Raw genomic sequence first — 26,105 nt, 5'->3', positions numbered from 1 at the left:
TGTGTATCAGTTGGGGCGGGGGGGGGGGATTGCACAAAGCATCAACTGGCCCCAGCGGGGGAAGGCTCTAGAGGTTTTTCCCTCTAGGCCTTGAAACACTAGCCAACCTAGGGGAAGTTAGGGAAGATGAGAAGCATTTGGGGAAGGACAGAGCCTAGGATGCTTGTGTGTGTGTGTGTGTGTGTGTGTGTGTGTGTGTGTGTGTGTGTCACAAACACATACACCTGAGAGATCAAAGAAGCAATAAAAGAAAATAAACTTTTCCAGTCACCTTGGAAAACTGACTTTATATAACATGCAGCCACATGATTTCTGAGAGGCTTCTAAGAAAGAAGCCAAAGCAGGTTTCCGAAGGGACCTGGCAACCGCCGTGAACACAGAAGGTCCTTCCTCGCTCTGGAGTTTCAGCCAAGTGGCACTGTCAGAGGGCGTGACATCGCAGTGGCCACGCTCTGCTCTGAGCCCTTGTCCCTGGCTCCCCCCGGGCCCTGTGGCTTTTCGCTCCTGCCCCCTCCGCTCACGCCATCCGGGGCAGGAAGTGGCAGATGGGTCCCCATTCTGCAATTAACACCAGAGCCGGAAGTCTGGGGACCTCCCCCTGGACTCGGAGCTATTCAGCTGCTGCTCTCGCTGAGGGTGCTGCTCTGCGTCACCGTCACCGTCACCGTCACCGTCACCGTCACCGGACACAGTGCCACCAGAAAGCAGAAGGCGCAGGCCCCGCAGCACCGCCGCAGGCCGCTGCCTCGCGCCCAGGCTGAGTCCCCGTCACTTTCAGCATTTGACGCCATGTAAAAGATACAATAAGTCGATATTATACGGTAGCCCTTTGATTAGAAGTATTTTCTGACAAAAGAACTTTTGAAAGAAGTGTTTAAACCGCTGCTGCTCGGCGAATGGTGTCACCAACCACACCAATTATACAGCTCGCGTCAGCTCCAGTAAAGCTGCCCAGCGGGACTGAGGGCTCAACCTGCTTTTCCAGAAAAACCACCCGCCCCTCACGCAGCCTGGTGCCCGGTGCCCGGTGCGGAGCGAGGGGAAGAGCAGGGAGGACTCTGCGCGCTGAGATGCACGCTCCGCGACTTCCCGTGTCCTGTCTCCTCTCTGTCACCCCAATCGAGCACCCGTCACCTCCTTAACACTGCATGGTCCCGGGGACCCTCTGCTCCTGGTCCGAGGCTCAGGGCCTGATGACAGGAAGTCAATCAGCTTGCCCCCCCCCCCATCATCCTGTATCAGTCTCAGGTGTACAGCGCGGTGGTTAGAAAATCACAGACTTTACAAGGTGATCCCAGCGACACTCGCAGGGCCCACCTGGCACCATACGTCGCCTCTGCCACGGTGCTGACTATTTCCCGCCCGGGGAGGACTGGCTTGTCCCCGCCCGTCTGTGCTCAGCTCCTTCGCCTTTCACCCAGCCCAGCTCGCACACTGCATGTGGCCTCCTGACACTTCTTCCAAAAGCCTGACAGTGAGCAGGCAACAGGAGAACGAGGCAAGCTGGGATCCGGCGGAGAGGAGAAGAATTTTTTAAAAATCTGAGACAGCCCGGCCGGGCGGGGCTCAGCGGTTGAGCGTCGACCTGGGATCCAGGCGATCGGGGTTCGATTCCCGGTCGGGGCACGTGTCCGGGTTGCGGGCTCGATCAATGACTCTCTCCTCATTGATGTTTCTATCTCTCTCTCTTCCTTGCCTTTCCTCTCTCTGAAATCAATAAAGATATATTTTAAAAATGTATATATAAAAAATAAATAAAAATTTGAGACGTAAGTGACATGTAACGTCTGTTAGTTTCGCGTGTCCAACAGCACGATGCAGCACAGGCGGGCACCGCTGGGAGCGCAGGCGGCCGGTTGGTGTTAACAGGAGGGGGCAGAGGGGAGCGGGCGTCAGCCAAAGAAACCGGGGAGCGGGGCCGACAAGCAGCTCTCAGCACCCCGCCCTCAGGACCTAATCCCCAAGCGGGCAGGAGGGTCATTACTGGTCACTAGCCAGGCTTTCCTTGGGAGCAATAAAACAATAAAGGGAAATGCCTTTGCTGGATGGATGTGCAGCGGGAGCCAAGGTGGAGACCATACGGGGGAGGCTCTAGCCCTGGGAAAGGGTCGATTGGATAAGGCACACAAAACCTGGGAAGATCCAGAAAAGGGGTTGGTCGGGGAGGGCCCAGCACAAGCGGTGAAGGACCGGAAAAGAGATTAGTCAGTTTTGAAGCCCAAGATAATAAAATCTAAGTTTAACAAAGGCAAGGGCTCCCTCCAAATAAAATGGCAAAACCTGCGTGGGTTCCCCCATTTGTTCGCGTGCTCTCTCTAGCAGCCATGCGGGCCTGGCAGCCACACAGGCCCCAAGCGGCTCCAAACCAGCCGCACAGTCTCTGGCCCCTGGCCTACATTTGGGCTTGATGAAGACAAGGCTGGACCTCTTCCACAGCCTGACGGAGCTGAGACATCGGGAACCTGGGGACAGCCTTCTAGTTCTATCCTAGTAAATCCTGCCTCTACATCTCACCCTCCCATACGTGGATCCCCGAAATGCTTTTCTTGCAACCCCATGGAATGACCCCATTTCCACCGGGAACATAGTGACATAATCACAATATGTCCGGTTAACACTCATCACCACATACTTACACTATTTTTTCTGTGATGAGAATTTTAAGAACTAGTCTCTTAGCAACTTTCAAATACACAATTCAGTATTAACCATAGTCACCATGCTCGAGAGAAGAATTTCTAGGTCCAACAAAGTTTAGACGAGTGAGGACAATGGAAGGGTAGTAAGTATCTCTTTTAAAACTTGATGGCAACCCTGAAAACAGTTCCAAATGGCAAAATGTCCTCACCCAAAGAACCAGCTAAGCATTTAAAAATCACACTGTAAACTTTTATCAGCTTGAATATTCGGGTCACACAGGAGGCCAAAGGGGCAGGCAGTGAATCAGCACTGAGAATGCAGCTTGGGGGGGGGGGGGGTCCCCAGCCCTGTGCGGTGCTGGGATTTGCTCCCTGCAATCACAGGCATTCAGCACCATAAGCACCATCATCGCTCCCCAAGGAGATATGTAATTTCTCCCCTCCTGGGGTAGGGGTGGATAGTTCTATATATCCTTGGAGAGGTTCATTTGCTGACAGGGCTCACCAGAACTGATACTATTTTTAATTATCTGCGAAGAGGCTTATGAATCTGTTCTGGGTAAGGGTTTGTGCCTGCTGTTGTTATAATCACTTCTGCCAACAGAAATTCCTGAAGGTCTTAACTGCATCCTGGACGATCTCCTCCCCCTACCACCCTCCACCCCTATCTCCTTTAACTTAAAACCACTGGCACTATTTTGTCCACTTATTTTCTTGACTATATGCCTTTAGAGATTAATTTGTCCTGCTGGTGAGATCAGTCCCCTTAACCTACTTTAGAGCTTCAGACCACTGCTCTTAGGCTAATTTATTTTGTACCTAAATCCTAGCGTTTATTTGTATGCAGAGCAACAGTTCCTTTGCCCTCATGGTAGTCAACCCTCCTAGCATGTCATACTTCCTTTACTTACTAACAGGTTTCTCAAAATCCATACACTTGCAATTTAGACAACATGAAATAAAATCCACATAAATAATCCAACCAATGCAAATAATCAATGGAGTTAATTCAGCAAAATTATAATCTCTCACTTTATAATCACCACAAAACTAAAATCATTTCATCAAGGATCCCATTAGCAATGAGGGACAATAGTATTTGCTATGAAAACCTCAGTCTTATCTAAACAAAAGAAACCCGTCTCCAAACTGTTTAAAATCTGGCTTTGATTGTGACTTCCTTGGCTAAAAATTATAGCAATCCAAAAGTCATGTGTTAAGTTGCCCTTGACTCACACTCTTTCCCCTGTCTAGATAAGTCTAAACACGAGAAGAGAGTGTGGAGCTGTTTTTAATGCAGGGTTGATCAGCTTTTAAAACAGGATCATTCATTTTGAACTTAATGAAAAAAGAAAAGGCCATAAAGTCACAATCAATCATTCAAAAATGCCAACCATTTTAAAGATCCACTGCCCTTTAAAACCTGTAACCTCCTCCATCTCATCTGTTAAAAAAATAACAATTACTGGAAGAAAAGCATCCAACAGCAAGATGCATGTGGCTCTTCCTATAATGGCATCTCTTTCTTCTTTCCTTATGTGACATCACAGTTACTATCATCATCATCATTATCACTATTCTCATGGTCATCCTGCTTCTAAGAGTGTGTAGTAAAGAATTTAGCCATGTCCAAAAGGAGGTCTGGTCTTTGCCCTCAGCTCCTGGGAGGCAAGCTCTAAGCCCTTGCAATGTCCTGCCTGGTGAAAGCATCTTTGTTTACCTGGGGCCTTGGGATATGCAAGATCGTCTAACAACGTGACTTAGGGCAGAGGCTTTGGGTCACATGATACCAGCTCAATATCCGGAGGGGCTGGAGACTTGAGGTTACTGTGGACAGTCAACCATGACTATGTGGCCAAGTCCCAATTAAAAGTATGGACTCCAGGCTCAGATGAGCTTTCCTGGTTGGCAATACTCCCTACACAGTGCCACACATCACAGCTGAGAGTCAACACTGTCTGGGACTCCACTGGGAGAGGATAGCTGGAGGCTCTGCATTTGGAATTTGCCTGGGCTCCATCCCATGCATCTCTTCCCTTGGCTGCTTTTAATCTGTTGCCTTTCACTGTAATGAACCATAACTGTGAGTATAACAACTTTCAGTGAGTTCTGTGGATCCTTCTAGCAAAATATCAAACATGAGTATGGTCTTGGAGACCCCTGCCCTTGAAACTGGTGTCAGAAGTGAGGATGGTCTTGTGGACAGGTTCCTAACTTTCCAGAGAATGCTGAGTAAAGACCAGGACATAAATTCAGAGTTTTGCTCCATGACTATATGTCTTTGGCAAGCTCACTTAATATTTCTGGCTTGATTTTCCTCAATGAAGACAATCTTCGTGAGGTTTATAAATATTCCAAAGTGTAGCTTGTGCTCACCTTAGTAAGAACCCAGAGAAAGGCAGTGAGAAGTAGACACCACACCATGTCAACTCAAATGTGGGCCCAAATACCAGCTCCAGTGCATCCTGGCTCTTTTTCCTGGTGTATAAAGAGCCCTAATCTAAGTGTGCAAGCAATTCACATACTGGGACCAACATTTTTTTGGCTACTAGGTAAGGTTACTCATGTTTCTGGTTAATAAATCCCACCCCTTTATGACTTACCTACCTAATTACACTAAAACATAGGCTCTCACAGCCAATGGCTACAACCACTAGAATGTCACTTTTATCAGATTATAGTCTTTCTTTGGAAGCTCCCAATTCTCTCCCTATTTGGGAACATTGTTCCGAAGGTGGCAGCTTGCAAAGGTTGCATTTGATTCGTTAATCTAGCATTCAAACTCTGTTCCTCAGCCCAGCCCCAAACTGTAGTCCTTTTTAAGGAAATCCCATGAGAAGCCAGAGGGAAAGGTCCCCCTGTGTGTAGACACTCAGACCCTTAAAACTGGAGTTAAACGGTCACTTCCTCGGCTTTCTCTAGCAAGAACCGATCCCCTAAAGTTACATTCTGTTAAGTGATCCCGTTCCTGACTTAGAGGCCCATGGGATAAGCTGACGCTATCATTTGTCCTTTGATTCCTGTTTTAATAGTCTTTCAGCATTTAAATTCTCCCCATAGTTCACTGTGGCTTTATAAGAGATTATTTTATAAATGGACATACGGATTCACTGCTGTATCTAAGTCCCTAGGTTACAGAAGATAAGCATTTGTTGAGCAAATGATTCACAAGAATATAGTAAAACGCCAGGCGCGTGTCCCCCAGCCACCTGCACAGCCTCTCTGTGTGTAAATATTCAATTTATATTTTCTCTCCACTGCAATCGGCTCAGTGAGCAGGGACTGTGAGTACTTCCGTGGACACATAAGCCCAAGAAAATTTTGAACAACAGGTTAAAATGCTAAATGTATAAGAGCTGATGTGATTGGGGTGAGTTGACAATGGCCACCACCAAAGCATGTCAGAAAATCGAGATGTAGTCACCATGACACCATGGCAAAAGAGGGAGATTCCCCCTCCCTGCTGCTGGCACAGAATTACAAAACAGGCCTGCCTCCCCAAAGACACTGGTCTATTTCTATTCACAATCACAGTCAGACATACCTCTTTCCTGCACCTTCATGTGGCTGTGACATTTCTGTGACCCAACAGATTTCTGAAAACCAAGCATGCTTCTCACCACCTATTCCTAGACTTAGTCATCTGCAGGAGCCCCTGCAGATGCATATCAACTTGCAGGCTTTGACTGCTAAAGTGATAGGTAACACCACAACTTCTGTAAAATAAATGCACAGGAAAAAAAATCCAATGTTTATCAGAGAGCAATGGCACAGCCACCTTCAACTATAAGAGATTTCTAAAAGTCCATTGATTGGACTGATAACTCCCTTAACAGCTGCTAAGACAGATGCCCTCCAGCCCATATTAAATGTATTTTCTGTCCACCATCCCAATATAATAGAGGTGCTCCTGTGTGATCCTAAGATTTGAAAAACATGCAAAGTTAGAGTGAAAAACAGAAAAAGAAGCTCCTCTAAACACCCCTGCCCCTGATTTCTACAACGTCCACTAGGCTGTTACTACTGATCCTCCAAGTCCAAGTAATAACCCAAACAAAAAATACTCCGTTTCTTCTTGCATTACATAGAAATGTCCTTTTTCTACTTTCAATCAATTCTATTTTAATACCAACTACATCAGAAATTTACTCAAGGGGAAAATACTAAAACACTATTCTCACTAATCAATCACGAATAGATTACGGCGGCTACCACAACTATGCTGCTGTGTTTTGAAGGGTCCAAGTCAGGAGAGTTATATGTCGTGAGTTGACAGTTTAGGATATGAACAGGAAAACACAAGTCCTTTTCTTACTAGTCTAAGACCCCTAGCGTGAAACCAGGGACCCTAAATATATGACAAAGTGACACACCAAAAACGACTGTGAAACTGGCAGATTTTTCAAAGTCTGCTTTCTATTTGAGTAATTCAAGAACATCATTACCAGTGAGTCTTGGCGTTTGGCATATTTGCTATGTAACGGAGAAGCGTTACCTTATGTAGAACCAGATTAACTAGCATGTGCCAAGCTTTATGTTATGTTTTCACTCCTACCTTGACTTCTCCACTTATTAACTATGTCACCTTAGACGAATTACACGACCTTTCGATGTCTCAAATTCCCTGACTAAAAACAACAGCGTCAACTTCATAGCTCTGTTGTGAAGATAAAATGAGTAAGTACATGTGATGTGATTAGATTGGTACCTGGCATGTGCTGAGTAATTATTTCGCTATTTTCTTGTTACTATCACTAAAATTATATTAATATTGCAAATAATCTTTACTAAAACCCAGGGAGGTCGTTATTACTTCCATCTTATAGTGGAGGAGCTGGCGGTTCACAGAGGTTGAGAAAATTGCTTGAACTCACGCACCGGTTAGTGCTGGTGCTGGCATGAGGCTCTTGATTCAAAGTCCAGTCTTCTTTCCACCACCCACCCTGCCTCGGCAATGAGACTATAAAAATGTATCTGAATCAGCAATGACATTTTCCTTATCTTTCTAACTTCAAAGAGGCATAACTGTATGTACAAACCTTTTTTTAAAAAATATATCTTTTATTGATTTCAGAGAGAAGAAGGGAGAGGGAGAGAGAGGTAGAAACATCAGTGATGAGGCTGCCTCCTGCATGCCCCTGACTGGGGATCGAGCCCGAAACCCAGGCATGTGCCCTGACTGGGAATCAAACCGAGTTCTCCTGGATCCTAGGTCGATGCTTAACCGATAAGCCATGCCGGCCGGGCTGCACACTCCTTTTGATCAAAAAAATAGCACCTCCAGAGGAGGCTACTTGAAAAAGAGCATCATTCATTATCAGGCATTTAGTTGAGATGGGACAAAATCCTTTAATGTCCTGAAAGTCTTACTGAGTCAAGTCGCTTTGAAAGGCTAGCAGGATGGAAGGAACACAAGATCAGTAGTCAGGACCTTGGAGTTAAGTCCTGGCCTCTTTGTTCACTCCTGTGAAGTCTTAGATAAGTTCCCCAAACTCCCTACTTCAAGTGATGATTGTGAGGATTAGGTAAGAATTCGTATTAGTTACCACCACATCAACTGGAGAGCCCTGGGAAAATATAAACTATTATTTTTACCATCACCATCCAGGTGCCAGTAAGATCGGTTTCTTAGGAACATCAGCTCAAAGGCAAAACTATCTAACCTTTTCTGAAGTGAAGTAGGTAAATGACCTTGGCTGAAATTCCTCAGCACCCTGTACCATTTCCTTCCTGGACACCGTGACCGAAACAAAGAACGCAGAAGGGCTCGCCTGTAAGTCCAGCCTCGGCCTGCCTCTGGAACTCTGAGGACATGCAAATATTCCACCCTTTCATCTCTTAAGCCTCACACACCGGATGAGGAATACTTTTGTTCCAGGGCGGGCAAGACCCATCATTTTCACTGAACTGCATGGCTGTTAACTGTAAATATTTTGCTCCCTCGATACTGCAAAAATTGTGGAGAAGAGGGCTCACTTTGGTGAGAAATTGGAAATGACTTCTTACTGCTGCCCAGCTGCAGAGCCGATCAGAAGAGAAAGCGGCAGGTCCAACCTCCCCACCGAAATGATCAAAACAGGAACTTCTCCCCCTTGAGAAGAACTGAAGGGGAATAAAAAGTACATATATGGCAAGTCCACACCTCCCAGGCCACAGTGCATTTTAGCCACAACCCCCCCCCCCCACACACACACACACACACCGCGCTAATGCACCAGCACGGCCCTATTCCGGCCCCATTCTTCTCCCGTGAGCCCTGCGCAACAGCGTCACATTTCAAAGAAAAGAAGTGGCAGGTCTCCTGCCACTTTCCCATCCTTGCAGTCAGAAAGCCTGAAAACAGACTATCAGCCCACCATGCAGGAATTTAGAGGGTCAAACTCTTAAACACACACACACACACACACACCCCTTTAAAAAAAAAAATCTCTCCCAGAAAAAAAAAAGAAGTCCAAATAGCAACATTTTGAGTGGTCCCCTTGCTCCATACACACATTCCATGAAAAAAACTCTGCTTTGTAACCCGGTGACTCCATCGTGAGACCCACCAGTGGACCAGTTGTGATCGCACATGCAGGTTTCAACCAGTTTACTGGCTCCGACCCTCACACACGAGGACACTGCCAACAATCAGCAGAGACAGGGGCGAAAGGGTGGATTCAGAGGAAAGAGATAATGCAGGGAGCAGAATAATCTTAAAATCCAAAGCAAAACAAAACAAAAAAGAAAAAGAAAACGTCTGATTAATGTCCTAAAAGAGGAAAAAGAATAAAATGTATGACGGAAACAAGAAGAAATACTAAACCAAAATAGTGAACAGCAATCAAGAAAGGGCTCTTGGATTTTAAAATTGGATAGCTGAAAATGTGAAAGATCAGCAAAAAGACTAGAAGATAAAGTCAAGGAAATCTTTCCAAAGCGAGAAAAAAAGAGCTCATAGAGATGGAAAACAGAAGGGGAAAGGTGAGAAATCAGAAGCTCCATCCAGAAGACGTAATGTCTGACTTATAAGACAGCAAGACAAACAGGCTTCTTAATAAAAATAAAATAAGAAAAGAATTTTCAAAGAACTGGAAGATAAAAGTCTTCAGTCTAAAACAACTTGCAAAATAACCAGCATATAAATAGAAAAAGACCCACACGAGGATATCATTATAAAATTCAAAATATAGAGATAATCCTAAAAGTTAACTGAAAGGGGAAAAACAGGTCACATGGGATGTGTGAGGATGGAAATGGCATCAGATTTCTTAACAACAGAAGTAATACAACAATAGAGTGATGCTTTTAAAATTGAGTGTTAGTAATAAATTTTATTCTGGAATTCTGTCATCCCAACTATACTGATCGAGATTTATTTTCATATATGTGGGGATTCAAAAAATTTGCGTTTATATGCATCCTTTCCCAAAAAGCCACTGGGGGATGCACTCCAACTAAACTGAGGAAGACTGGGATTTAAGAAACAAAGCATCTAACGTAGGACAGCAGTAAACAGAAATCTCAGGCCAGTAGTGACTCAGCAGATCTGGACAATAACTCCTCCAGACTGTTGCCCAGGGGTTCCAGGAGGAAAGTATGGGGGGGGGGGATGGTAAGGAAGTGTTTGAGCATGCATAAAATACACTATTACACGTTTGACAAAGATATTGGAGAGTTCAGCAACAATAAAAGCAATATACTGTAGTAGACAAAATAAAGACAAGGCAATTATCAACTCTGGGTAAAACAAAGGGCTATACAAGAAAGGAGCCCTGGTCATATTTTACTGTTTGACTTAGCAGCAAAAAACATTCGTTTAAATCATAGTATTATACTACTTGACTAATGATTTAGTGAAAAGTGTTAAATAACTTTATTAAGGGGTTGAAAAGAAATAAATTGTGTGGAGAGTGAAAGAGCTGCCATATTTCCCCTTAAAACAATAAATGAAGAAAAAATTGTAAGTGTATATTTAGGAACACAGGAGTAAATAGCAGAAAAATGGCCAAAAGTGTTACTGTATAAAAATATAAATATAATATGTAAATATAAAGTGTATACCTCTGGGGAGGGAGGGGCTTGATGGGTGGGAAAGGCACTATTTTTTCTTTATAAGCCTAATCATATGTTTGGCTTTCAAAATTATGAATATGTGTTACATTGATTAAAAAATATTTTTAATAACTGAAATTAAAGTTAAAAATCTCGGTGACTGCAAGATAGAATCAATATAAAGAAAAACTGGAGCCCGGCTGGGCATGGCTCAGTGGTTGAGCATCGACCTAGGATCCAGGCAATCAGGGTTCGATTCCCAGTCAGGGCACATGCCCGGGTTGCCGGCTCCATCCCCAGTCGGGGATGTGCAGGAGGCAGCCGATCAATGACTCTCTCATTATTGATGTTTCTCTATCTCTCTCACTCACTTTCCTTTCCTCTATCTGAAATCAATAAAGACATATTTTTTTAAAAAAGAAAGAAAAAAAGAAAAACTGGAGACTGTAAGAGTAAAGCTAAAATAAGTAACTGGCTGCCAACCAAATGATCATAAAAACACCCCAGTCATTTAAATCTTACACACCCTTATAAAAGCATGGTTTCCCCCACTTTATAATTATACCACCTCAGAAAACAGAAGTCCTACCACCAAATGAATGCCAAAGCATCTGATAAATCTTCCAATTTCTCTGATTTATCACAGAAAGACAGTGAAAGTACTTCTTTTATCAACATTTTCATAAGTGATCAAATCCTTAATTTCTGCATTGTTCTTTTCGCCATTCTAGTATACATTAAATGCTTCGGTCTAATCTAACTAACATCCATTGCTTTTCACTATAGTATTTATGCATTTGATAAATATCCAAACAAAACATAAAATTTCTCCTTCCAAGAAAGGCAACCTTTCAATTCTGAACAACAAAATACACGAGAATCCATTGGTTTTAATTCTTCCTAAACCACACGTTGAGGCTTACAAGTAAGGAAGGCAGACTATTCAGACACATGCACTTCCTATATGGATAACAACTGCTACTTAGTGTGCACTTAATCAAACCCACTTATTGTGGTTTAGCTCTAAAAATAGACAAATTGATTTAATAAAAACCAATTCAAACATGGCATTTAGGAAACATGATTTCTTTACCTCTGTTGGTTTGTAGCAGTCTACGAGAGCTTCCTAGAATGAAATACACAGAAGGTAAGTTTCATTATTTTAAAATTCAATATCATTTTAAAGGTGAAATTAAAAATTATTTCACCTTTATAGAATTCTTCTAAACATGGTGAATCAACGTTTTATATTGACTATCTAGAATCACACTTTATTTCAGTACCACTGGCCGTCTAAAGATATAAAGAGTATGTCCTTCATATGCAGGAATGCCAGAACACACACACACATACACACACCTCTCCTTTGGGCTGCCAACTTGGTTATTAACAAACTGGGTATACTTAAATTGAGACAGCCTGTGAAAGATGGTGACAATCGCACTGGGGTATCACACTGGAGAGTCAGGGCCTGGCTGTGACTCAACCACAAGCCAGCTTATCGCACCTCTGCAGGCTTCAGTGTCCTCACCTGGGAACCAAAAGGGATGACCTGATGGTAGCTAAAGCTCCTTTCAAGTTCTCAATGTTAAGAAAACTTGATGTCATTACATTCTGTGTAGGACTGATGCCTGCTTTAATTTTTTAACTTTCATCTCCCAATTAAATTTACCAATAAGAAATAATCATTAAACTGAGACTGTTCTCCACTCAAGGGGCATTAGTAGTTATTAACACATTAAACACATTAATATATTAAAATGTGCCCTTTAATTGCCTTTAGTGATCATTAGCCACCAGTAATAACCAACAGCCATTAACAGTAATTATCAGTGAACATTAAAAACATTAGCAGGTCAAAGGTTGGTTGGTTTTAGAAACTCCAAAATACAGATTTTAAAATGATAGACTCGACCGCCTCTGGGAAGGGAAATAAATATTGGGTTACTGTGGACTAAGGAAACATGAGACATCTCAACACCCATAGTTGTTCCTGATACTGTCAGGTAAGCATACTCTAATAAAATATATTTTATTAAACAGAATTATGTTGTACACAATCTTACATAGAAATGAATGTCATGAATCACATACTCCACAACTGCAAGACGGGGTCCTGGATTTAGGGGCTACAGTGCTAGCTCAGCCTTTAACTCTTTCCTACAACCGTGGGACACCGCTTCCTTCCCCGGCAAACAGATCTCTGGAGGCAGAACCAGCTCTCCCTCCCAAGAAGATGAGGCTGGAGAAACTCACATCCATAAGGTGCTTCGAGAACCAACTATCGACAAGAACCGCTTTATCATGAGAGAATCAGAGATGAACTTCATGCGGGTGAATCCTTAGCCAGCATCCCATTGCTTTCCCCTCTGCAGGCCTTGGAGACCCAAGTGGATTCAAGCATCTGTGACTGGAAGGTTCTAGATTTTGAAAGCTGCTTACCCGTAATTTTAAAGCTCTCTCTTCTTCACCGTCTGCATCAAGAAGATCATCAATGTCAATTTCTACATCCGGCATTTCTTCTTCCTGGAGGGAAAATGGGAAGGCATAGTATTTAGTGAGAAACCACTCTGTACTGAACCAACTCAGTTGAGTTAAATGACTAGGTCATCAGCGACAGGGGCCGACAATAAAGGGGGAAGGAGAGACCAAGAGGAAGAGGAGGGGAAGGGGGGGGAAGGAGGGAGGAGGGGGAACAGAGGAGGTTTAAGGGTCACAAAGCAGTAAAAAGTAGTTTCAAAACTAACCACTTTCTACTCTCTGGCAGAAAACAGCAATTATCACAACAATGGGGCAGGTAAGTTATAGAAAGACGTGAGAGCTGTGCTTTCCTACCAACTTCCTTCCTCCTGGTGACTACAAGGTCTTTGATCTTTTTCAGGTGGTTGAATAACTTCTTTTACGGCCTGGGTCTGGGGAAAACCTGATTTTATCACAGCTTTCTGAGGTGGGGCCCTGGGTGAGCCGTGCCTGAGCCCCAGCCCCACTTGCTGACTCAAGAGAGGACTCGAGACCCAACTGAGACCGGGGAGGGGCTCCGGGAACAGAAGCTCTTCCAACAGAGGCACCCCCACTCCCTCTGCTCTGAGAGGGGCTGAGGGAGCTCTCAGCCTGGAAATCGCCAACAGTCATCATGGGCCATAAAGGAGTGGGTCTGACTCCCCAGTGGGCACAGTAGGAGAAATAAGAAAAGAGGGTTCCGGATAATGTCACTGAGTCAAACCACCTCTAACACTGACACTCTCACAAGTAAATCTCTCTTATCATTCCAGCCAGAACGGCTGGAGTTTAATATTCCCGAACTAAAGACATCCAATCCGGAAAAGAGGGCAGGGAAGCCACCTAAGAAAAGCTATAATTTTGCATTTCACCTTCCCATGAGGGGACACCTGCACTCCAGCCCCTCCAGCCACAGGGATGGGCGAGAGGTGTCCACTGAAGCGAGAGAGGGACCTGTGCCGGGGACGCCTGTGCATTCACCGGGCTCGGCCGCTCTGTGCCGCTGCTGCGTCCGGTCTTCAGGGCAAGGCTGACTTTCTGAGTCTTTCCTTTCTAGCGAATTGCATTTACTAAGTAACTGCTCAACCATTTTTTTCCCTGTTCCAACACAAAAGAGGACCCAACTGTTTTCAGAAAAACTGAGGAATATGGTACACTACTGTAAAATGAGAAATACATATATTGGTGTCTGCCCCTGGTTCCTGAAACAGAACTCCTAACACCCTTGTGAACAGGAGTGCTAGGAGAATTTTTTGTTCTAACATTTAGTCTTTGACCTCAGTTTCCGACAGAGCTCCTAAATCCTTTGGAATTTCCTGGGTGATAGGAGAGTCTTTTGTTCTAACGAGAAGACTCTTAGTGGGCTCCTGGATGGGGGCTGGTCCTAGGAAAGACCAAGCCATAATTAGAAGGTTGGAACTTTCCATCCCACCCTCCACCCTCCTGGAAGGGGAGAGGAGCTGGAAATGAAGTTAGTGATCAATGATGCCTGTGTGACAAGGACTCCAGAAAAATCCCGATAGAATGAACTTCAGGGAGCTTCCAGGTTGGTGAACTCATCCACGGGCCAGGAGGGTGGTGCACCCAACTCCACAGGGACAGACGCTCCTGTGCTTGGGACTCTTCTGGACCTCACCCCATGTACCTCTTCATCTGGCTGTTCATCTTTATTGTGTCCTTTGTAATAAATCAATAAAAATAAGCATTTCCCTTGGTTCTGTGTGAGAGAGAAACCTGTGGGGAGGGCACCTGTGAGCCATTCTAGCACATTACTGAACCCAAGGAGGGGGTCATGAGGACCCCAACTTACAGCAGGTAGGTCAGAAAGAAGTACAGGTGACAACCTAGGACTTGCAATTGGCATCTGAAATGGAAGCGGTCTCATGGGACTGAGCCCTTAACTTGTGGATCTGACACTATCTCCAGGTAGAACTGAATTTAATTGAATTAAGCTGAATTGAATTGAATTACAGGAACCCAGGTGGTGTGTCGGATTGGTTGACATGTGGAAGACCCACACATCTGGTGTGAGAAGTCTGGGGAGTGTGGTAATAGTGTGAGAGTAAAGGATGAGTGTGTTTTCCGACCCACCCACCCTTGGTAACACTAGCTCCTGAAGGCAGGTCCTCAATGGGCATGATGGGTTCCAGAAAAAAACTCTCTTATGACCCCTGAGTGACGTGTTCCTGTTCCTATGGAGAATTTCTGTTTGGGCCCTTTGGTCGGGTGTTCAGTGGGTAACCCACTTCAAAACTAGTATTTAACAATGTGTCTTTGGTTTCATCTGCAAAGTTCTACCTGATAGAAGAAAGGATTTGTATTCCTCGACATAATTCTTATATTTATACTTAATTATCGTTACCTATTGACGAAAGCCAGTGACACAGAAACAGGAAGTTCAAATGTTTGAGGGAAATGAAACTGAAGGGTGACCTTTCCCCTGCCAGGAACACAGGCTCCAGAGCCAGGCAGCCCGAGTCAAAGGCCAGCTCTGCCACTAACTTGCTGTGTGACTCTGGGCAAAAACCTTAACCTCTCTGGCCTCAGTTTCCCCACCCATAAAAATGGGAGAGTAAATAACAACTACCTCATAACACTGATGTGTGGATTAAATTAGCTCATTAATATCAAGTTCTAAGAATAGCAGCTGGCACACAGCTAAGACTTCTTAATTACTGATTACTGTGTCTCTACTATCATAAGATATGTGATCCATAGTGAAAATCTCAGATAAAACAGAAGGAAAATTGAATGTAAAGTAAAGGGGCAGTTCTAAAATCTTTGGTCTTATTAAGGTTAAAATCTCTTTTTAAGAAATTAATGATAATACAAGAGATTAAAAAAAAAAAAAAAAAAAGCACATCTCCTTAGAAAATTCTAATGACCTCAAAACTAGGACTGACACTTCCTGCTGAGAATAGTGATAGAAATTAAATTAAAACACAATCATCTGACTTCCCAGGACATCAGAGGAGCAGTACAGGGTTGTGAGTGTGTGTCTGGCTATGAGAATGTTTGATGGTACCTGTCAGGCCCTGGAGACTCAGTCCATGAGGGCAATGAACACAGGCCTCACTCACTGACCTCCTCTTAGAGGTGTCTGGGCTGCTGTCCTGAACTGGAACCCATCAGTCCCACACTTTCACCCACTCACCCTGTCTCTCTGATCAGATGTACTTGTTAAGCCCTCCTGGGGGTTGAGCAGGGCGGTGGGTACAGATGTGGCCTCCTTATGGGCAGAGCATGGTGAAGGATCCCAAGGCTCCACTCCTGGAAGGATCCCCAGGCTTCACTCTGTTGTCAGGACACCGGTAAAGACTACACTAGACATGTGTGCTCCTTCCTTCCCTCCGCGGATACCCGCCTCCTTGCCCTCCCATCACCCCCCACACACACCTGCCTGCGCCTGCCCAACTTTCTGTCCTGTGTGTATGTGAAACCCCTACTGAAAGGGAGAATTCAAGAAGACAGGTAGAGCTGTGAAGATGGTCAGACTTCTCACAGTGAAAGGACTGGGGGGAAACTGGAACTGAAATTTTAACACATTCACTAGATTACAAAACCACTGGCAGCCGGTAAACACAGGGTGATGCTGGGAAGTCACATGCAGAGACCTCACTCGCACACCCTCCCTGGCCAGGCCTCTGCAGCAGGTGCGCAGACACTGTGAGCATGGGCTCCGGGAACGCAGCTCCAAATCAAATCAGTTCTGCAAAAGGCCAAAATCCCCATGGCCAGTTTCAGCTGAGTCTATCCAAGAGAAACCAAGCAAGTTTCTATCTCAGCCACAGTCTATTTCCCCACTGCTCCACAAATCAGTTATTTGGGTTCAGTGTTTATATTTGGTTTGAGCACGAGGTATATATTTCTGTGACAGTTCCACGGAACCAAGCCAAGGAAGATGGATGCAGAACCGGCTCAAGGAGTCACAGGTACAGGGTGCTCAGTGTCTGCTCTTCTTAAATGAGATAAAAGAATAGATGAAGAATGCCTTCCTCAGAACAGCACAGAAGGGAGCTCCTGCAGGCATCATTCAGCTTTGAGGCTCTGCCAAATTTGGTCAAAAGGGCTTGTACTTGAGTAGCAAGGTGGAGTCCCATCCAGGTAGGAGGCCCCGGCAACTAGGTGTCTTCTCATTAGAATCACTCATGGCTCTCCCTCAGGCCCGGCTTGACCCATTTTCCCAGTCCTTGAGACCTGGGGGGCCCAACTTGGCAGCCACATGTGGTGTTTAAATTTAAATTCACTAAAATGGAATGTGACAGAGAACTCAGTTCCTCAGTCATATTAGCCACATTTTATTTTTTTATTTTTTTGTTAATGCTCACCTGAGGATATTTTTTCCATTGATTTTTTTAGAGAGAGTGGAAGGGAGGGAGGGAGGGGGAGACAGAGAAGCACCAATGTGAGAGATTGATTGCCTCCCACACCAGCCCCAACTGGGGTCAGGGATCTAACCTGCAACCCAGGTACATGCCCTGGACCAGTCATGGAACCTACAACCCTTTGGTGCGCAGGCCAATGCTCCAGCCATTGAGCCACACCGGCCAAGGCACATTAGCCACATTTTAGTGCTCAATTACCACCCATGGTGAGTGGCTACTACCCGGGACGGTCTGACATAGAACATAGAACCTTTCATTCCTCTGGATGGCAATGCCCTAGAGTCCACCCACCCTCTGGACTAGAGGTGGGGAAACAAAGCTCCCTCCCCTCTCAGAGAAGCTTCAGGGGAGTAAAGAAAACGCATCGCAAGGTCACTACCATTGCCCAAGGCAGGTGGCTGAGAAACCCTGGGCTTGGCTATCGCAGTGGGAAAGCTGATGCGAACTATTCCCTGACTAATTGTAATAATCATGAGGCATCGGCACTTCGTACCAACCTGCGCCCCTTCTCATTACCCCACCCTCACCTGTCAGAGGGTAGGAGGAGTCTGAGCCCAGGCCTGTTCAGTTGGTCCATGATGCCAAAGCCAAGTCCGGGTGAGAAAGACACAGAGACATGGGCCAAGGAGGTGCGTGTGTGAGAGGCCTAGGAAGCAAAGGCTGATCTAGTATTAAGTATAGAATCCTGTGTATATTTGGCACTTAATATCTTCATTTAACAAGGACTGCAGAAATAGTCTAAATTCGACTGAAGTTCTCTGTGTCTCTACATTCTGTGTAATGTGGTATCACTAAATATAACCATAGTGACAAAGCAAACTCTTTATAAACAAGTGCCTGCACCCATTCTGGTGCATCAGAGTTCAGTTGGGTTGGGAATTCCCCACAAAACAGACCCCCAGACAGTGGCCCTGGTGATGAGAAGTCAGTCAATCCCTCCAGAGTGGCTGTGGTCAATCACCAGCTAACACCATGCCCATGTAGTCACGGGCCCTCCTGTTGGAACAAGGCACTGTGAGGTTCTGCCTTGGAGGGCCTGGCTCGGAGGTTTCACAAACAAGAGAGTATGTCAGCTGGCCTTGTGGAATGGCAGGATTTGGACGGGTTTAGAGGGGGAAGGAGAGCACCCACAAAAGGCAAAATGGTACATAGGAGGCAAAAATACAAGGTGTGTTCTAAAAACATTGTGCAGAAAGGTCCTCACCCTCGAGTCAGACAGCTTTGCACTGCTAATATTAATGGAAGCTATACAGGGAACAGAAATGAGAGCTGGGCAGATAGGGACTCTATAAGGAGTAATGGGGAATGTCGCAAACTGGTGAAAATGAGCCCCGAGGAAGGACAGCAAAGAACACGCCATTCCTGCTTATTGTGCCTTTTTGAAATGTTCTCAGTGCTACAAGATTCTCCAAGTTTTCAGGAAAAGCTAAAACTATCTCAATTTTTAAAAGTTGGACAACAATTCCTTAAAATATCATGAAAGACAAACAAAATCCATCAGCCTGCAGCCTGCCAGTTTCCCCTCACCCTGCAAAACGGTAGCCACTGGGGGTTCCAGAGCAAGGGTGGGAAATGCCAGGAGGGCAGCTGGCCCAGCTGTAGGGCCCGGGTGCGGGGAGGAGGGGAGGAGGCCACTGGGAGGCACTGTGCTCACTCTGCTGAGAGGTACAGGGCTTGATACGAGTTGTGGCAAGAACAAAGATTTCAAACAGCGATAACAGGGAGGGCAAAGCAGATGGAATTTGGAGATTGACCTGGATGTTGGACGAGGGAGAAAGTAGAGAAGATCCAGGTTTGGAGCCGAGAGGTTTTGGAGGAAGATGCCGTAATAGGAGCACACCTGGGACCTTGGAGACATCTCACAAGCCACCAGGCAGTTCGGGGTCACCATCTCCCGCCCCTCCTCCCCCCAGCCCGTAGCCACAGCAGGCTCCCCGCGCTGCTGAGTGACAGAGGCACAGCCCCTGCTCCATGCCAAAGTGTCCACACAGCCAGCTTGGCCAGAGGCCGGTCATCCAGACGATTCTTAGAATAAGTAGGCCTGCTTACAGAACACTTCTTGGATTGTCATTACAAGGAAAACATGAAATGTAAATATTTTCACAGAGCACTTGCATAATCCCCATGGTGCGGTTGCCCCTTTTCTCTTCGGCGTCTTCCTGTGCCGGTTTCCCCTGCAGGCTGTGAGAAGGGGGCGCTTGCAGAGGTGCCGGCTGTCACAACAGGTGATCCCCACCCCGGCCCCTGCTGCCCACGGGTCTCCCTCAGCTGCCCCGATCCTGCTCACAGTGCTCCGCTCCCAGTGTACTTCACACCCCGATGTTGATGTGAAGACTGAGAGCCACTGTCACTTTCGGGGAGCTGTTAAGCTGGGTGTCACAGAGCTGGAAAACCACAATCCATTTTCAAGCTGTTTTGGCTGGAGCAGTCCTGCCCCCTTCCCTGCTGTGGAGAGAGGTGAGCATGCGTATTTTTAAAAAGCTGACGCTACACGTGGCAGCCTTCATGGTACAAAATTTCTGGCTAATTAGAAGTGTGCGTGCATGTGGTATGTGTTGAGTGTGTGTGAGGTGTATGCATGTGAGCGTGTGTGTGTGTGCATGTGTGTGTGCGTGTGTGTGTTGTCACCCCAGGCTGACTGTGTTTCAAGAACCTGCCTCAGTTGCATTACTGCAGCCTGGCGCCTGAGCCTGTGGTGAGCTCCTGGCTGTTGCAGGCCTGGTTGCAGGCTGTGGGTTCTGCCCGCAGGGGCGACTGAGAAAAGGGCCAAAGGGTAGATTTAATACATAAATGACTGATTCACACCAAGCGAAGCCAGAAGACGGCACTCAAAGGACACCGAGCGGCAGCAACCTACATCTAATTCCTAACACACCAAAATGACATCAGCCATCACAGGGAATTCATGCTGTACGGGTGAGTTCCACTGGCTGGCTATTTCTGTTCAATCTGCAATTTTGGTTTGATTTTATAATTGGAATAACCATAATCAGAAGGAGTTTATACTTGGTTTTAAGTGGTACATGTTTAAATATTATAATATCAAACGTTTAAATCAGCCCTGGGATCTGCAAGACATTTTTTCCACTTAAAAAGGAGCCCAGCTTACCCTACAGCACATCACTGTGGGATGTAAGAACATCGGGGGTGAAGTAGAGATTGGGAAGCTTTCTGAAGGAAAACAGGTGACAGAGAAGGACAGAGAATTGATGTCATCGGGCTTCCCAACAGCACTGCTGCCCACTGCGAGCCAGGGGAGCGGGGCAGCAGATGGGTACAAAGGTGGGGGCGAGCCGCTGGCCATGCGGATGGGCGGTGAGGGGGGGCACTTGGGGAAAAGGTGCCCAGTAAGAGAAGCGAGGGGAGGGAGAAGGGAGCTCACACTTGGTCCAAGGGCCACTCCAGGGTCAAAGGGAAGGTCCCTGGACACATGGGCTCAACTACCTTTGGTCAAATTCCAGTCTTAGAAAGAAAGGCCAGCCAAAAAAAGGCGCTTAACCAGAGCTTGTGTGTGAAATGTGCAGACCAAAGGGGATGCAACTTGTAAATAATCAGCATAATAATTTATACTTAATGAGAGCTTATTCTATGCAGGCCATGTGAACACTACTCCAAGATGCCTCGCCTGCTGACCCCTCGCCTCCCTCTGTCCCCACCATCTAATTTATCACCAAGTCTACCAAGTCTGTGGCTTAACCATCTCCTGAATCTATACTTTTTACCACCTCCACTACCCCCAAATCTAAACTAGATCATCTCTTGCCTGAGTTATTACAGGAATCTGCTAATGGCTTCCACACATCCGCTCTCATTTCCCCTCAATCCAGCTTGCACTCTGCGGTCAGAGTAGCAACTTGAAGAGCACAGATCTGCCACTGCCCTGCTGAGGACCTTCAGTGGATTCCCACCACCCTTGAAACCAAAATTTTTAGCACAACCTACAAGGCTCTGGGTGCCAGACCCCTGACATCCTCTCCAGCCACATTCAACATATTGCTCCCAGTTAAGCTGGCCTCCTCCCGGGCTCTCTTCACACTCCCCAATTAGGCCTGCACAGGGCCTTTGCACATGCTGTACACATGCGTGGTATGTTCTCCTTATCTTACGTCAGCAATCACTTCCTTAGTCTCCCTTGCGACAAGGTCAACCTCCTCACCCAGAAACTTCGTTGCCAGCATCACACACCTCTCCCCTGCTGCGCTCACCACACAGATAATATTTTACATGTGTTGGCCTCCCTCCCTGAACTCTAAGTCCACAGAGCAGTGTCTGCACACTACCTGGCACATAGTAAGCCCTTGAAAATCATTTTTGAGTTAAAGAATGAACAATTCCCTGGAGGCAGGGGAGGGGTGCAATTATCATCTCTGCTTTACAGCTAAGAGTCTTCAAGTATGGCCTCGTTTAGTTTCCAGCCCAGACACTCTGGCCCTGACATGTGTGGTGTATGCCGCCTTGTGCTCTATGCCTCTCGGGATACAGCACTGTTGGGGAGACCTGTCCCCCTGATGTCAGTGACACTACAGCAGCCTGGGAGAATGGCAGAGCCTTTTGAGGAGTTTGGGACAGCAGCTAGGGAGCCCTCCAGGCACTGCCATGGCTCTAGTTACCCGACACATTAGACAGCCACAGCAATCTGGAACCCAGGGAGCAACTCCAAGTTTCCAGGGGCGACACCATCTGTGAGCGATACTTGAATGGACTCAGGGTTTTAGGGCAAGTGTGGGAATGATTAACCATTTCCAAAGAACATGTGAATGAAATACCCAGCTGGGGACCTGGACTTCAGCTGTTACAGATACGGAGGAGATGGTTGTTTTATATATTTATTTTTAAGTTGGTAAATTTTTTAAAAAATATGTTTTTATTGATTTTGGAGAGAGAAAGGGAGAGGGAAAGAACGAGAAAGAAAAAAACATCGATGTGAGAGAGAAACATTGACTGGTTGCCACTGGCATGCACCCAGACTGGGGATCGAACCCACAACCTGGGTATGTACCCTGGCTGGGAATCAAACCCGCCACCTTCCAGTGTACGAGACAAAGTTCCAACTGAGCCACACCAGCCAGGGGTGGTTGTTTTAAATATTGCTATTCTCTGGACCTGTGGGAGGAGAGGCCACATCTACACCTGAGGGGATTGTCCAAAGAGGCGGGAAGCCAGGGGCTGGGCCAGGCTCTACTCCCCGCCGCTCAGTGGGAAAGGAGCCCTCCCCACAGGCAAGCAGAGACCGGACGGATTTACCGTGGGATGCCAAGGCTGCACCGAGGTCTGCCCCCCGGGGTAGAGAAGGCTGCAAGATCGCAGGAGAGAAACCAAGGCAACAGTTTCCTAGAATCAAGTAACTTGGACGCTGAGGCCATGGGGGTGGCAGTGCCGTATCACAGTCTCCTGGGGCTAAAGGAGAGTTTGTCTGATATCTGGAAACTTAACTGGTTTTCAAACGTATGCCTAGTAATTTTGTTGTTGTTGCTGTCCTCTAAAACCACTCAACTTTTTAAATGTCAACTGGTTTCAATCATGCCCCTGAAAATGTAAAGTGCACTTGGAGAGAATGCTGCAGGCACCAGGGGGCTCTGGGGTGGTGCAGAATCCAGGGGCTGGGAAACGCCAGGGGTCGGTGAAAGTGGTGGCGAGGAGCCAAAGGTCCCTCCGCAGTTGTTGATGCCCCACATGGAGAGCCTCCTCCCAGGGCACCCCTCAGCCGGCCACCCTGCGTGCTCCTTCCCTGCCGAGATTCAGAGAGCACCTGCCTGTGAAGACGCAGATTCCTGGGCACCGCACCCCACCCAGAGCCGCTGGACCCCACCAACAGTGTAAGGAGGAGCTCAGGAGTCTCCACTGGTAACAGAAGCACAGGGGACTCGGAGGCCAATGAAAGTTTGTAGGCCCTGCTTCAGAAGGTTCTGAGTGTCTTGAGTGAGGGAAGACACTGCATTACAGATAGTGATAAGAAAGGAAAAGCCACTCCTATTGGGATGGCCACCAACTTCCATGGCCCTTTAGGGCCTTTGTTCTGTGGTTACTGGCTGCCTGCTGTGGGCTGGGCACTGTGCTGGGTGCTGAGGATCCAACTACCAACGGGACAGAGACCCACACCCGCAGGTCAGGGGAATGCGGAAGGGTACAGAGACAACGGGGACAGAGGCAAATGGTGGCAACGCAGAGCCACTGCTCCTCGGCTGGAAGCGGGCTCAGCTGCCTGAGGGAGAGCCGCTACAGTGTCCTGACTAAATCAGGGGCCAAAGGAGGGTCGCTGCCCACGGCCACCGCTGCTCGTCTTTGCTCCTCTTGAGGCCCCTGCCAGCAGATGGCCTTGCTCAGGTCACCTGAGTGCTTCCTGGTGCCCGCTGGGCCTCCATTTAGAAAATGGGTCCAAAAACCCATCTCCCTCAGCTCTTGTAATTGTACAGGTCTCACACACAGGATGAGGTCAGATCAGCGAAAATGCCTAGGATAAAGGAAGTTCGGGCAGGGAAACTGAGGCATTCACACACCCTCTTACCAAGGAGCAGCCAGGGCAGGGGCACACAGAGGCCCTCCCCAGTCCTCCCGCTCGCCAGCCTCCGCAATCGGGTACAGATGTCACCACCAGATCATGTCACCACCTGGGAAAGCGATGCTTCAGCCACCCGGACACCCACCACCAGACATCCCGTAACAGTCTGGGAGTCTACAGTTTGCCAACCTGTGAAGCCCCCCTTTAACTCTGGGGCCACCTGCCTCCTTCTCCCTAATCTCACAGATGCCAGGCAAGCGATGAACATTAGATTCCATTCAAACACCTGGTGCCCTCCACGTGCTTGCCAGGCACCCTCCAGAGCCAGAGGTCCGGAGAACACCTTCTGGTGGCGAGAGGCCCACCGCACAACTTCCTAGGCAGCAGGAACTAGGTGGTCTTGTTTTCCCATGAAATTCACCCTCTTAAACTGGGCTCCTCTCCTAGCTACCTCCTCTCCCACAAAAAATACCCCACATCCTGTGCCTCTCCAGGGCCTAGGGAAGGCGAGCGTGTCTGATAACCCCCGTAACCCTTCCGCAGGCTTTCCTGAAGTGGGATTGAGTCACTGCCCAAGGTCACATGTCTGGAAACTGCAAGGGCGGCGAGTAGCAGAAATGCAAGCCTTAGCCAGTGACGGGTGGCAGGCTAGGTTTATGTGGCTTGGGGAGGGGAGGGAAGCACACCCACGCCTTCCTCAGACCTGGAAATCCTCATCTGTCCACAAAGGCTGCCAGCCGGGTTATAAGAGAGTTTCACCTTTATAACAACAGCTTGGTGGCTTAGGTGCAGGCAAGCAGCATATAACCTAACTCCAATAGTTCCCAAGGCTCCAGGCTTATTCTCGGTCACCAAGTTAAGCTCAGTTGGAAAGCAGCTCGCTGGTATCTCACCTGCACCTGCGACTTTTGCCCCTGGGACAGACATCATCTTAGATGACAAGTAACAACAGATGGAGGGGAGAAGGGGGTGCCAGGCTTTATCTTTCATTTCAAGGAATGAATCAACTGAACTACAGATATATTTTTCAAAGGAAAACAAACTGACGGCCGATAACAAGGGGGCAAATTCCTTCCACCAGAGATTTTCCACCTTTTTTATCTCATGGCACATAAACTAATTACTAAAATTCTGTGGCACACCAAAAACTATATTCCATTTTGGCAGGTCTAACAAAAAAAACAAAAAAAGGTATAATTTTGATTCACTCACATCGGACAGCTATTGTTGTGTTGGCTGTTGTCATTTTTTATTAGACAGTCTAAGGTAAAAGAGGTCAGTGCCCCTGACTCAATAATCAGGTATTGTATATTTTAAAAATTCTTGTGGCACGCCGGCTGAAAATCACTGCCTTATACTGATCTATATTTTTATTCCCAAAAAGAGGTGCTGAATGGTCAAATCTTTCCCCAAAGCTTGACTGATTTTCTCCTGAGCAGGGAACACTTTGGATTGAAAATGACATACTCGAAAAAACCTCGCAATTTTTAAAAAAAAAAAAAGGCCTTGCAACAGAAATTACACTCAAGGATCTGACGCCTTGATCCTCCCACTTTGCTGAAAACAGACATAAACGAAGGAGGAAACTGCCTCGCTCTAGTGGGCACCCCATAATTATCTGCTGAGTGACTGACTGAATGACTGATTTTGAGCCCCAGTGGCTCTGCGCACTGGCAAGCTGGCTCCGCTGTTAGAAGGGTAGGCAGGGTTGAAGATTTCTGGCTGCCCAGATGCCTCTAATGACCATAAATCCTCGGCAGCCTCTAGCTGCTCCAAGCGGCCCAGTGGACATAACAACAGTGCCCTGTGATGACTCCTTCGGAAAGCCCTGCTGGTGCCCTATTCAGAAAGAGACAGTCCCCTGGGACCACGGTTCTCAGTCTCTGTGACATAGGACAGGAGAATCCCATTGCTCCACTCACTGAGGCCTTCTGTCCTCAGTATCCCGTGCCCATCAGGAGATGGGGTGAAGGCCACTCAGGCTGACCACCGCCCACAGCGTGACACTGCTGGCACCTGGAGTTCCTATCCTTTGACCTCCCACAGCAA

At 46.8% G+C, this 26,105-nt stretch overlaps 1 protein-coding gene across 1 annotated transcript in view; it reads right to left on the bottom strand.

The window, feature by feature from the left end:
• PPP1R14C (protein phosphatase 1 regulatory inhibitor subunit 14C) overlaps positions 1-26,105 on the bottom strand; it is a 57,694-nt gene that overhangs the window by 5,418 nt on the left and 26,171 nt on the right. Inside the window, exons 2-3 of the mRNA XM_087817201.1 lie at positions 13,116-13,199; positions 11,767-11,799 (exon numbers count right to left, since the gene is read on the bottom strand). Of these exons, the coding sequence (XP_087673327.1) occupies positions 11,767-11,799; positions 13,116-13,199 (117 nt within the window). The remainder of the gene's footprint in view (positions 1-11,766; positions 11,800-13,115; positions 13,200-26,105) is intronic.

Source organism: Miniopterus natalensis, chromosome 5 (genome assembly GCF_054644295.1).
Source record: "Miniopterus natalensis isolate mMinNat1 chromosome 5, mMinNat1.hap1, whole genome shotgun sequence".
Classification (NCBI taxonomy): domain Eukaryota; kingdom Metazoa; phylum Chordata; class Mammalia; order Chiroptera; family Miniopteridae; genus Miniopterus; species Miniopterus natalensis.
Note: the sequence above shows the minus strand (reverse complement) of the source record. Positions and strands in the feature narration are given on the sequence as shown.